Raw genomic sequence first — 13,527 nt, forward strand, 5'->3', positions numbered from 1 at the left:
TTGCACCAGAAGTAGTATGAGACCTAAATGAGTAGACCGTGGTAGATTAATTAAGTTAAACTAAGGATAAAGTGCTTTCTCCAATATATGTAAATGCAAACCAGCGACTTCCACTTGTGATTCACATTTGGATTTGGATGCCACTGTAAGGAAATATTTACACAACTTTACTATGAAGTATCAATGGGAAACTTCAAGTTAGATGGAAACTAAATTTCTTCATTTAAAACAAAGGTGGAGTGCGTGTCCACTTCAAAGAAATGTCTGATGTAGACTTTATCAAGGGGAAATTAGTGTATAATATACACAGGCTCTCTAGATCAGGGTAAGGGGTGTATATTAGTTCTAACAGATAATGCAGAGTAATGCTCTATTCCTCGTTGATCCAATCCATGGATGGGTCGTAGATAGATCCATAGGTAGAGTTATTCCCTGACAAAACAGGAAGATGAGAGGGCTTGGTTATCTAGAAAACAGTGCTTTTAAAATTGAGTGCTCAGATTTGTGATTAATTACAACTCTAAACAGGTATAAACAGCTGGATCCTAAGTTATGCACCGTAAACGTCATAGCATACTCTAAAGTAGAACTAAAGTAAAATCTTCCATAGTGCAAATTTAAAGAACTTTATGTCCTGACTATCCTGGAAGTATAATTATCACTTCTGCATTGTTCAGTTCAGATTACTGTACGTTAAGTTGTGTGTGTGTGGCATTTTCAAATATATTTGGACATAATTACTGTTGAGAACACAGCTACCTACTTGGGGCCTCATCAGGATAGCAACGTGATGGGTGTTGGGTAGGGCTTTTTCCTTTGGCCAGATGAACCTTCCTGCGAGAGGCCTTGGTCCTTGGGGGTGTTACCTGCATTGAGAGGGAAATGGCAAACGGAAGCAGAAAGCCAGGGCTTGGAGATGGAGAGGAGGAGGAGAGCTCGAGCTTCCTTGCACAGTCACAAAGGACGCAGGTCTCAGGGGATGCCAAGGGCCCACGTGGAACACGGACCTCGTTCTCCACCCCATACCGCCGCTGGGCGCCACTGTGGTGCTCAGTCCTCTCCCGGTGCCACGCAAAGTGTGAGGGCATGATGGCCATGATCTGAAGGTGACAGGCAGACAGGTGTACATACAAGCTACATACACACAGATGCTTTAAATACGAATCCTTATCAAGTCCGGTTTGTTATGCTGCGTCTACCTCTTCGCAGCATCGTCTGCTAACTGCAGCTCTATAGTTGAGGCGAGTCCACAGCATGTCCCGCTGTTTGAGGAAGTGAGGAAAGCGCTTCCTCCAGGTCTGGCCCAGTGCCCAGGGAAAGATCTCATATTTGTTCTCCTCCTCATCCTCCTCCATGGTGTTGGCAAGGTAACTGGAATTATAAAGGATTTCATCAGCAAATATCTGATCTACAATTACACCTTCAACATTACAAACCCCTAAATTATATTTGTTTTTAAATATCCCCTTGTGCATATTGACAAGTAGAAAACTAGTTTTCTCATTGAACTTACAGTGCTAAGAAAAAGTTCATTTTGTTGTGTTCGCTGATGCTGAAGTTGGCCCTTTTGAAGTAGATAAATGTCATGGCCAGTAGGTACTGAGGGGTGAGAGGACACAGTGGAGAAGGCTGAAATCAAGCAGTTTCAACATTATTTTGGTACATGTATTATCCAACATAATCAACCTACCTTGTCTGTGATTTTGAAGCAACAGTCCTTCTGCAGAAAATCTTTTACCAGATCATCATCTGTAGGTCAAAATGTGTAATTTAATGTGTACTTCTGGATCGTTACCACTTATGTTGGGATTAGACCACCCACAAGCTCACCTAAAATTCTGAAGAAGGCTAGCATCTCCTCTCGCTGGATGACTGGAGGCGAACCATCTAAGGTTGATTTGGGCTGCTGATACCACCTGGGTTGGCTCTTGCCTGCTGGGCCCGTAACCTCTTGGCCATTGGCTCTTTTAAGTTGGAGGCCTCTCTTGACTTGGAGGCTGCGTACAGTGTTGGGTTTGATCTGTACAGTAACGGAGGAGGGAGTCTCACACCAACTACGTGCGTGTTTCATCATGCTGCTGGCTCAGCTTGGTTTATCCACAGGTATCTAAGTTCTGACAGGGATGAGAAGACAAACATGATGACTGTTTAATTTAGTTATTTTATAGTCTGTGTGACCTGGTGGATTTAATCAAAAACATCCTGTAAATTAAATGCACCCTGATAAAACATTAAGAAAACGTTCAGAATCTGATCAGAAGGGTTCAATGTGTACAGTACACTCTAGAGTTAAAGGAGTAGTTCACCCCCAAAATGACTTTTTTTCTATTGATTAGTCATGCCATGGAGACTAGAGTTCAATAATATTTTTTGTTTTTTGTCGCATTCCTAAGACAAAAATGTGATAACAATAAATTTACCCCCATTCATTCCGGAGGGTGACCTGTTTCGAAACGGGTCACCATCCGGAATCAATGGGGGTAAATTTACTCGAATCAAATTTTTGTCTTAGGAATGTGACAAAAACCAAAACATATTATTGAACTCTAGTCTCCATGGCATGACTAATCAATAGAAAAAAAATCATTTTGGGGGTGAACTACTCCTTTAAGGGAGTCCTTGATATTAGAACGTTTGAGAACCACTGTGTTAAGCTAATTGGAACAGAGCCTTAATTAGTATAGCTAATTGGTAACAGCTGTGAAGGAAGGCCAATGTCTTAAAACAATAAAATAAAATACAAAATAAATGGTGCAGTGCTTTAGTTTACAGATCCAAAGTAAAATTCTACCAGGCAGCTGATGTCATTCTTAAACGTTTTGCAGTTGATCATCAATCATCCTGGTGTGTTGTTTATATAAACTAAAGACTTTCTGCCTTTAATGAAAGCGTCAGCTGGCTCACAGATAGTTGAGGTTATCACAAAAGAGTTTGTAGTAGGCCTATGTCTCTCGACACGAGCCAATTATTACTAAGCTAAAGACTGCTGCAGCGTTCGGTCAGAACCAGGGCAGGAAATATTAGCTAACAGCTAAAAGATTCTCCCCCTTGGGATAATAATGGTGGGAAATTCTCGCTATAGTCTAGCTAACATTACTGTAGTTGTATTAATTTTCTAACAAGCAAAGATGGCAGCCCTCCCATGCCTGCTTGTTGTAACCACTTTCATCCTGGCCTCCTTTGGGCAAGTTTATAGTCGACGTTTTAACCCAAAATTCAAAAATAGTCATCGGATTCGAGGCATTGTGAGCAAGTTAAAAGATGGGCTGTTTTGGGGCCGACACAGTCATAGGATATTGGTAAACTTACCTGCAAACAAAAGTGCCTAAAAGACTACAATACGGTCTGCCAGCTGAGGTGACTAACAGCAGTTCTCTGGACAGGACCACAAACAAGAGAAATGAGGCGGTAGCAGAGCCGTCAGTAAGCTACAGCTGGTCGGTGGAGATGCTGACACTGACAGGCAGCAGCAAACAATGTTGTTGAACTTCACTTGACAGGTGAAAAGCAAATGCAAAAAGGCGCGTCATTCCACTGCACGACCACTGGATGGCAGTGCAGTGCCCGCCTCGAGACGGGACGGAACTGAGTATTGGCGCGCTCTATTCATACTCTGCCTCACTGCCTGTGGCGTAAAGCAGTGGTTCTCAATCTGGGGGTCCCCAGATGTTTAGCTAAATCTTAACATTGTTTTCTCACTCAGTAAACAAACAAACAAACCAACATAGCCTACGGTATAAGTGTATACAGGCTATCTGCACATGTCTAAAGTGGCAATTTAAGGACTTTAAAGACCCTTTAAATACCTCTAAAATAAAATGTTAACATTGTCCATATTATCAAATATTAGAAAGTGTGAAAATAGATCTACATGCTCACAACATGTATGTAGATCTGCTATTTTCACAATAGAACCGTGTTAAACAAAATGTAATGCCTCGACTCTTAGTGCTCATCAGGCAAAATATGATTATTTTGGGGGTCTCTGCTAGCCTAGTTCCAGACCCTGAATCGCTAGCCACACCCCTTTAATTTTTTTGTTTCTGCGATTCAGGTCTAGAATCGCTCTCAATGAGGAGGCCTGCCTCGGTTGAAAATCCAAACGGGCGAATCAGCGTTGTGAACCAGCGTCTTGTGATCAGCTTGGGTGGGGGTTTCCCAGAACTCATGTGTGTTTCCAAGTACACCAGCGCCGCCGCCGTACCGTACCGCACATCGTGTCGCGGTAAATTGCGGTAAAATGCGATCGTATCGATCTCGCTATGAAACACCAGTAGCAGGCATGTTATGTTGTGTTTGATTACTAGTTCGTAGTGCTCCTATTCTGACTGTTTCTTTGGTTAGCAAGTAGCACTAGCAAGCAACAGGTTAGCCACTAGCCAGCCAGGCACACATAACAACACTATGTCATGTGTTGGTCGGTGAACCAATCGCTGAACAGTGCCTCATTTCGGCAACGCCCATCCCTGCAAAGGCTGTGGGCGGAACTGACTTCAGACTGAATAATGAAGTGAAACTAAATGTCAGGTGTCAGGCTAGGTCTCTGCCGCATGATTATGGATCCCACTGGGAAAGATGGATAACCATGCCCGGACTAATTTTTGAAGCTTGTGATTGGCTGAACCGGACGTAGGGAGCGCTCCGTTGTAGTCACTTGGACCGCGCGAGGTGCACCAAAACCCAATTATCATTGCGTTTATCGTGCGCTTAAATAGAACGATTGCATTCACCACGGCTTTGTAACTCGCGCGGCCGGCGCTCTTCACGTGCACTCGCGCTCGGGCGCGAAGAGCAGGACCAAGGTCCGCTGGCCTTCGCGCCGCTTGCAATGTTGTGGACAATAACTGAAAACGAGCGCTCTATGCCGTTTCCATCCATCTTTCCCAGTGGGATCCATAATCAGGCGTCTCTGCCCCTGTGGGCCTACTGTATTTATGTAGAATTTTGTGGTATTTGTAATTTACTTGAGTATTTCCAATACTTTTACTCCTCCACTACATTTATTTGAAAACTTTAGTTACTAGTTGTTACTTTGTATATTGATTATAGAGGGTATGCGAATGCTTAAAGTGAATGGCATACCGAGTGGCAAATTGAGTGGCAAAGTCAGTGGCAAAGTGAGTTTAATGTCGTTTAACGTCGTTTAATGCAACAGCCAGTTGTGAGTCAGGCACCACAATGGCTTGTGGCGGCCCTGGGTCCGCCCTCTCCATAAAAGCACAGAGAAGAAGGCTCTCATGGCCGCTGTCACTCTGTCACAAGTTCACAACTACGAGGGTATAGTCTAGAGACAGCTTTCCCAACGGAGCAGCTTAGCACTTAGCCGCCTGCTACAGTTCTCTTTGTTCTTTGATTCCTTTGTGAAGGTTGCTATTCGAGTCCACGTTTGACAGTGGTGAGCAGGGTCAAGTATTGTTAGTAAGTATTTTCGCTATTGTAGGTGTCACTGTGTTATCGCTCAGGTAGGGGCAGGTTACGTCACTCTTCTGTTCTGTGTTTGGCTAGGAGAAGCTTTGGGGGTTACATTTAGGTTAGGGAGCAGTCCTCTGTATCTTTTCTTTTATGTTCCTTTCAATAGACGGGTTTCTGGTCCACGTTTGATTCGGTACCAAAATTAGCCAATGAAACCAGGCTTAACCAGCGCTCCCCAAAACAACAGGTTTGGGGATTGGACGGACTGATTACATGATACAATCACCTGTGCATTTAGTCTCAATGTTTGTAAACAAGAAACCCGTCTATAGGTGCCTGCCCAGCCCTGTCTCACCTTGAACCACCGATATTGTAAGAGCAACCTAATTTGCATATCATGTAAAGTTCACTACTTATTGTAATAAAACTACCTTTTGGCAGTCACCACCTTGCCTTTGTTGCGTCTACAAACACCCCTAGGCCCAGTGGGCGTAACAATTATTATAACAAAACATACATTAACTGCTTCAACCCTCTATACATTTTGTCCATTTGAAAATAGCCGATCTTCTATTTCAAAAGATTTTTATACATTTGAAAACTTGAAATGGGACATTCTATAATGAGTCGGATACTTTTAATACTTTAAGTACATTTTGATGCCAATACTTTTGTACTTTTACTCTAGTACCTTTTAAATTCTGGACTTTTACTTGTAACGGAGTATTTCTACATTTCAGTATTGATACTTTTACTTACCGGTAAGTAAAACATTTGAGTACTAGGCTTGAGAATAAAGATAGTAGCCTAAAGAGTCAGACACCGATCAATTTTTTTAATTGATTTTAACATTTACATATCAAGTAAAAGTCAGACTCCATAAAATACATCTATGTCTTGATCCAGTGGATGGAAATTATACCATCTTATAATGAGTATTAGTGAGGATCAATTATATGAAGATAAGTACTTTAATGGTACTGTATAATGCAGCATTAATATTTACCCATTTAACTTTCTTGTCAAGACACACACTTTACCTAATCCCTTGTTAAACGGAATTCCATGGAGGCTAAACAAACCAGAATTGTTGCATTACTTCTTCCTTTTTTTCCCTTCTTCATTTCACAGGTGGGGGTGTGGTGGAGGGAACAGCAGGCAGTCTATAAAGTGATGTGATGACCTAGTATTGCTCACACTGTGATAGACTCCCTGTCTGTTGTTTATCATGTTTGCTTGGGTGAGGTGTGACATTCTGATTGCGAGCATTTTCTTGTTGGGCTTGGGATCAAGCTGTGATTACTCCGAGTCTACATGTGGGGCAAGCAGTCCAGGGGACATTATGATTGGCATGCTGTGTGAGTGCCATAGTAAGGCGGAGACCCCGCACAATGGAACCCAGCCTGGGAGATTCAACTGCACAGAGTAAGTTTTCAAAGCGTACAGCCTATACATATATTGCAATGAGCTTAATGAGATGAATTCACTTGGGAATAAGCTGGGAATAGGCTTTAATTATAGGAATATAATTCAAACCATTTTCATGATCTATGGAAATTGTCAGAGTTATTTCTGAATTTCCACAATCCATAATCTAGATATCTACTGCAGTTGCAGTTGTAGCTTGCTACTAAGTGTGCATAATTGTCCTGCTGTGCATTTGACTCAAAGTGTTTATTTTTAGATAATGTATAGATATGTTAAACCCTATTTTAATTGCTTTTAAACTTTGTCACTCTGCCCACTCCAAGATAAATACAAGCCCATACAGTATGTATGAGCCACTTTGTTACATTCATCACACAAAGTACACCACCATTGAAGAAAATATCCTTCCCTAAACCAGTAATCCAATATTATTCTGATGTAGGCATTACATTCATATTTATAACTCAAATAACTCTGGCACCAAAGCAGCAAAACTCTCCAGTGGCAAGGAATTTACATATTCTATATCCCATCTGACACTATAATGTACACTATGTGTTTTAGATATAGATAGATTATTGTAAAATAGTCTATTCGGCTGTATGTTTTGGTGGGTGGGAGAGCCTTTTAGCTCTTCTGTGGTGAATTCATTCAGAAATGTAGTTTCAAGTGAGTACCTGTGTCTTCTGATTCCAGGTTTGATATGCGTGCATTTATTCAGACCTTGGCCGTCATCCACACTATTGACACAATCAATGACTCTGGCTTTCTGCCTGGCATTCGTCTTGGTTACATCATCTGTGACACATGTGCAGATGCAAGCAAAGCCCTCCAAAATGCCATGCACCTCTTGGCCATCAACAGCTCAATGACAGCGCAATGTGACTTCACAGAGAGCCCAGTAGTGAAGGCCATTATTGGAGCACGCTTCTCTGAAGTGTCCATCGCTGTGGCTCCGCTCATAGGCATCTTCATGGTTCCTCAGGTGAGCATTAGCAGCTTAACCTGCAGGGGTGTCGCACCAAATTCTGGGCCCTGGGTACAAGGATTCACTTAATCCATTTAGACTGGGAACGCATTATTACGCATTATTTTGTGAACATTTTAAAAATAGCAGATATACAAGCTCGTTGCCACACTGCGAGCTTGTAGATCTGCTATTTTAGATCTTTGAATATTTCAAATCCTTTGAAGGTTTTTTGAAAAACCTATGTTTCTGTGAAGGACCCCCAAAATGATATGTATTTGGCTACGGACCCCGTCTCAAAATATTTATATTTTCAAAAATAGCAGATCTACAAGCTCGCAGCGTGGCACTCGGTGCCACACTGTGAGCCTGTATATCTGCTATTTTTCAATAGTTAAAGCATAAAATAATTATGGCCCCTCCACCTTGGGCCCTAGTAACTCAGTCCCACTTCCCCCCACCCCCTTGTGACACCCCTGGCAACTTGACATGGTATCTTGGATTAAAATCAGACACGGTTGAAATGTAAGGCCTTAACAGTTTTATTATCATTTTCTTGTCTCTTTTAGATAAGCACCACGTCATCTGCAGCAATCCTAGACGATAAATTCCGTTTCCCGTCCTTCTTGCGCACCATACCTAGCGATGAACACCAGACCCGTGCTCTGGCCCAGCTCATGGCTCACTTTGACTGGAACTGGGTGGGCGTGGTCTCAGGGGACGATGCATATGGCAGGGATGCTCTCCATGGTTTCCTGAAAGAGGCTGACACTGCAGGCGTGTGCGCTGCTTTCCAGGAGGTCATCCCTCATTACCTGGGCCACAGCGACAACACGCAGCGGATCCGTGAGGTGGCAGACCATATTCAGTCTTCCCATGCCCAGGTAGTCTTGCTCATCCTGAGAAGTGAGCTAGTTGAACAGCTGTTTGAAGAGATGATCGGCAGAGGGATCTCTAGAACCTGGATTGCCACCGATAGCTGGTCCATGTCACGAACTTTGGCCTCAATGAAAGGCATCAATGCAATTGGCGACATTTTTGGATTTAGTTTCATCAAAGGCCATAACCCGGGATTCAAGAACTTCCTCACAAATCTTATGCCCGGCCCAGGAGCGGTGAATCATTTCATTGAAGAGTACAAAGATGCCAGGTTCGGATGTTCACCAGAACTAATAAAACACAAAGAGTGCCTCAAGAGCAATCCTGCTGCCCACTGTCCTTTGTCAGACTCCCTGATGTTGAAATCCGAACTTGCCTGCACACTGCCTGACCCCCAAAAGGCAAACGATGACTTTCTGACAAATGCAGTTGATTTGCGCTTGACATATTCAGAGACACTGGCTGTGTGGTCAATTGCTCATGCACTGCGATCTCTTCTCAATTGCAGTCAGTTTAATTGTTCGAGAGAGACAAACATTCTACCACGGAAAGTAAGAAAAACGTAAATAGATGTCTATAGATATAGATATAGATATCTATATTTATTATTTATTTTATGAATTACATTTTATTTATCGATTCCAGGGTTAGGATTTGGACCAGGACATTTTATTGACACTCGATAATAAATAATGTGTTTATGTTCTTATTTGTTTCAGCTTCTCCAGGCACTGAAGAAAATGAATTTCACACATGACAATAAGCAGTTTTTCTTTGATGATTCTGGCAGCTTTGTGGATGGCTATGACTTGGTATATTGGGCAAAGAGGGGAGACGGGAGACGTTTTGAAGATATCGGACGGTATAATCTGATGGAAGGTGTTGTGGAGATCAGATCAGCAAGTATAAACTGGGCAACTACAAACAAAACAGTAAGAGTAATGCTAGCTTCTCCTTCATGCTGCTGTACAACACTATAGTTTAATACAAATAAATGAAATAAGATATTAAGAAATACTTGACCGTTTTAGGTTCCAGAGTCAAGATGCTCAGAATCTTGCCCCCCAGGGACAGCCAAGAAAATCTTCATGATACACTGCTGCTATAACTGTAGCGTGTGTGAAGAAGGAACTTACACCAATGGTTCAGGTCAGTACACAATTCTGTCTACTACTTTACTACAGATGATACTGTACATGTTCTAATACTGCCTATACTATATTAATGCAACCTTTTTACAGACCTTCTACATTGCCTGGTGTGCCCAAATGGAACCTGGTCTTTGAGAGGTTGGAGCAAATGTGAGGCAAGAACAGAAAGCTATTTGAGACTGAAGGACCATATTGCTATTGTCCTACTTGTTGCTACTGGACTAGGGTACCTGCTGCTTGTATCTGTCCTGATTATTTTTGTGATTGGTCGTCACACTGTTGTGTTCCAGGTTGCAGGTGGGAAGCTCTGCTTTATCATGATGGCTGGGCTTGCCGTTAGCTTTGGCGCAGTGGTATTGTTTGTTGGCAGGCCCAGCGATCACATTTGCAGATCTCGCCAAACCATGTATAGCTTTGGCTTCACACTGACTGTGTCTTGTATCTTGGTCAAAGCTTTCCGCACATTCCTTGCATTCCTTATGGACGGACATCGGCAGCATATGTTGAACAAACTTTATAAGCCCCCTGTCATTATTATTTGTGGTACAGCCATCCAGGGGGTTATCTGCCTGGTATGGTTGATCATTAGTGGTCCAAAGGTGGAGGTCCACATTTTGAGGCAAAGCATGGCCATTTTGCGGCAGTGCAACGAAGGATCTAATTGGGGATTTGGCATTATGCTATGCTACATCGCTCTACTTGCCCTTATTTGCTTCATTCTCGCCCTCAAAGCTAGAAAGGTTCCGCAACGCTTTAATGAGACAGGTCACATTATTTTCTGCATGCTTATTTACCTATTTGTTTGGGTCTGTTTTATCCCAATATATGTGACAAAAAGTCAACAGCGCTCATCTGTCCAAGCATCTGCCATTGTTGTCTCCAACTTTGGTGTGATTTTCTGCCTTTTTTTCCCCAAGTGTTACATGATACTTAGCAGGAAAAAAGATATTAGTCAGCAGGCTTATTTAAACAGAGTGCGCATGTATTCAATCGACACCACCAAAGATGTACTGTCAGATTTAGCTTGTGATTCTGAGGAGGCAGTACCACCATGTAGAGGGAATTCAGTCAAGAGTTGTCATTCTACAGATTCAGGCATATCCAATGTAAAATCTTCTATAGCAGTTATAAATTTGAGAGATATAAGGCAAAGGTTCAGATCAAAGTCATTGATATAAAGATCCACTTTTTTATTTTTATTATTGAAATACTGCCTTGTGTGTCTATCTGAAAAATGTTGGACGTTATTAGTTGCCTTTATGACATAAACATGTAATAGCCAGATGGAATGTACTTTTTGTGCATGTGTATTAGTGTATTCATTCAGAATGTACAGTGTGTTGTTGAATTGAAAGATATGAATTTTGAGGAATCTGTTGAAAATGTGCTTGCTTTGAATTGCTAAACATAAAACAATCTCCATTTGCCTGAGAAAAGTTATGAGAGTTAGTCATCCCCTGTGTTATGTGACATGAAGCCTGATATACAACAACTGTAAGGATCAACTAGAAATGAAGCCTTCAATTAAAAAATGTACAGCAAATAATCTGAACCCAACAATGTCTCTGTTTAGTTTATTTGCACGTAAAGCAGATTGTAATAAACACAACAATAGAAAGAAAAATGCATTTAAAATGTGACATGGTTAAAATAACGTGGTACAGAATAACAACAAATAGGTCTGTGGATCAGCTTGTCATCTCATTAATTCCACAGATAAGAACATTTTCTCTCTGGTGCTTATCTTTGAAGTGATTTCCTAATCCATAATTACTGGTTGGACTATATGCCATGTGTTTCCAGTGGAACAAACATAAACATGAAGATGTTTAAGATCTGTGTGTATATTATCTACCCAAACCAGAAATGTTCACATCTGCATGTCAATAATCATTTGAAAGAAGTCAAGCAAATAAACACGTGGATGTACAGTGTACACTATAATGCCTTAGTATTATTGTTTTTTTACACAACTTTAAATATTCAGGGTTAATTCTGGTACTGTAATAAAGAACATCCCCACTGGCTGTATTAATGGCAGATTGTGAAATGTGTGCCTCTTCTGTTTGAGATATTTTCAGTTCTTGTTCAACCAGGTACACTTCTATTTTGCTGCCAACCCCGCTTTCATTGTTCCAAGGAGATGTCAACTAAGTTTTATGTTATTGCTTCCTTATCTCCACAATTGTTGCTATGCTCCCCTTCAAGTGTTGTAAACATGGATCCGATCAATCCCTCTTCAGAGAGGAAAAGGGCTGTATACAGTAGCCTAAACCAAAGCTTGCTTGTACTACAGTTGATGGAAATGTTATTATATTCCATATGGATAAACAGTTTTCCCCGACCATAGTAAAGTACTCGCACACAAGAAAATGAGTCCACACCAGTGTCATTCCATTTTTCTGTAGATGTATTGAAAATATAGTTCAGAGTTCAAATTGTAGCAAGTACAGTACACCCATCGTTGCATCTCTGCTCATACAAAACATAACTTCACCGATATATGGAGTTACAGAATACATTAGTCACATTCTGATTGGACAATTAAGCATAACACTGGATATCAGATGTTTTCGTGTTGTTGGCCCCAGTCGTAAGGCCAGATAGTATGTTTGGCATTTTGTTATCCTGTGTCCTGGTCATTATGACCTGCAGTGGACAGATCTCATCGTATATTAGTTATTTGTCCCAACATTCTGATGGCATTGACGTTTAACACTGAAAATGATATCTATACCGTATTAATCATAATAACAGGAACATTTTAATCAATTATCTTATCAACAGTATGTTCCAATGAACGGACACAGTCTATTGGGACTGCAGATCTGTTGAAACAAAAACAAACTTGCAGGTGCATGCATACCAAACACAAACTGAGTGTTGTTGCTGTTGTTTCTTTTTTTTTTTTTTTTACACATAATTATCTACATTTCTAATTTGTCAATCACACCAATTGCATTAGACTAGATCCTAGAATAGCAGTATATTAATTAATGAATCAATACCATCAGCTATAAGGTTATCTTCTCTATCAATGTGCAAATATTACAGTGCAATCAGGTTACGTCGTTCTCTGCATTTTAATAAACAAAGCTGTGATGAGCTTGTAGATCGACTATTTTCAGTGTGCGACACCCGTGCAAATAACCCAGCCTTTAATGCACTCCTTTGTCACACTTTGGTTTTACAACTGTTACGATTGTATACAATTTGAACATTACGCAAGGGGGAAATATTTATATCATGAAAATAAAAGAATATGATAAGTAAGCTTAATTGCACACTATATCTGTTGAATAATCCTCTTGTGTAACAATATATATCTCTATATATATATATGTTTATGTTTGCAAGTGAGTGATACTGTGGTGCAAGCTATAAAAAGCTACCTGATACCAGCCATCATTACACAAATGAGCTTATGGTCTTACAAGTGGGTGAGTTTTATATGCTTTAACCTGACATGTGTGCGCTGAGGAGTGCACTGAAAGCCTCACTAATCCTTTCAGCTGCTTGTCCCTTGTGACACACAGGAGGATACAGTACAGTAAGAAACATGAAGAGCACTATCTGGATATATTTGCCTATTTATGATTGGTAGAATAGCCTTTCAAGATGGATTTATCAATATTTTGTTTTGGGTAATGGTGTTCGGATACAGAGCTTTTTCAGCCTTGAGGAGCCATC

The 13,527-nt window shown here is 41.0% G+C and overlaps 3 protein-coding genes across 3 annotated transcripts; 2 read left to right on the forward strand and 1 right to left on the reverse strand.

The window, feature by feature from the left end:
- Positions 1–370: 370 nt before the first annotated feature.
- spdya (speedy/RINGO cell cycle regulator family member A) lies at positions 371–2,074 on the reverse strand (the record flags this gene model as incomplete). Its single annotated transcript, XM_080751039.1, has 6 exons — positions 371–432; positions 764–1,100; positions 1,200–1,371; positions 1,514–1,599; positions 1,691–1,749; positions 1,831–2,074. The coding sequence occupies 6 exons, from the start codon at positions 2,072–2,074 to the stop codon at positions 371–373; spliced, it is 960 nt and encodes a 319-aa protein (XP_080607165.1).
- A 4,645-nt stretch (positions 2,075–6,719) lies between these two features.
- On the forward strand, positions 6,720–9,443 carry LOC308306141 (G-protein coupled receptor family C group 6 member A-like; the record flags this gene model as incomplete). The annotated part of the gene is made up of 4 exons (XM_080751040.1): positions 6,720–6,837; positions 7,537–7,825; positions 8,377–9,193; positions 9,406–9,443. Exons 1-4 carry the CDS (start codon positions 6,755–6,757, stop codon positions 9,441–9,443), a joined length of 1,227 nt encoding a protein of 408 aa, XP_080607166.1. The 5' UTR covers positions 6,720–6,754.
- Positions 9,444–9,826: 383 nt separating this feature from the next.
- LOC308306142 (G-protein coupled receptor family C group 6 member A-like) lies at positions 9,827–12,434 on the forward strand (the record flags this gene model as incomplete). The annotated part of the gene is made up of 3 exons (XM_080751041.1): positions 9,827–9,835; positions 10,128–10,844; positions 12,429–12,434. The coding sequence occupies 3 exons, from the start codon at positions 9,827–9,829 to the stop codon at positions 12,432–12,434; spliced, it is 732 nt and encodes a 243-aa protein (XP_080607167.1).
- Positions 12,435–13,527: the final 1,093 nt, after the last annotated feature.

This window comes from Nannobrachium achirus (assembly GCF_963921795.1).
Source record: "Nannobrachium achirus genome assembly, chromosome: 20".
Lineage (NCBI taxonomy): Eukaryota > Metazoa > Chordata > Actinopteri > Myctophiformes > Myctophidae > Nannobrachium > Nannobrachium achirus.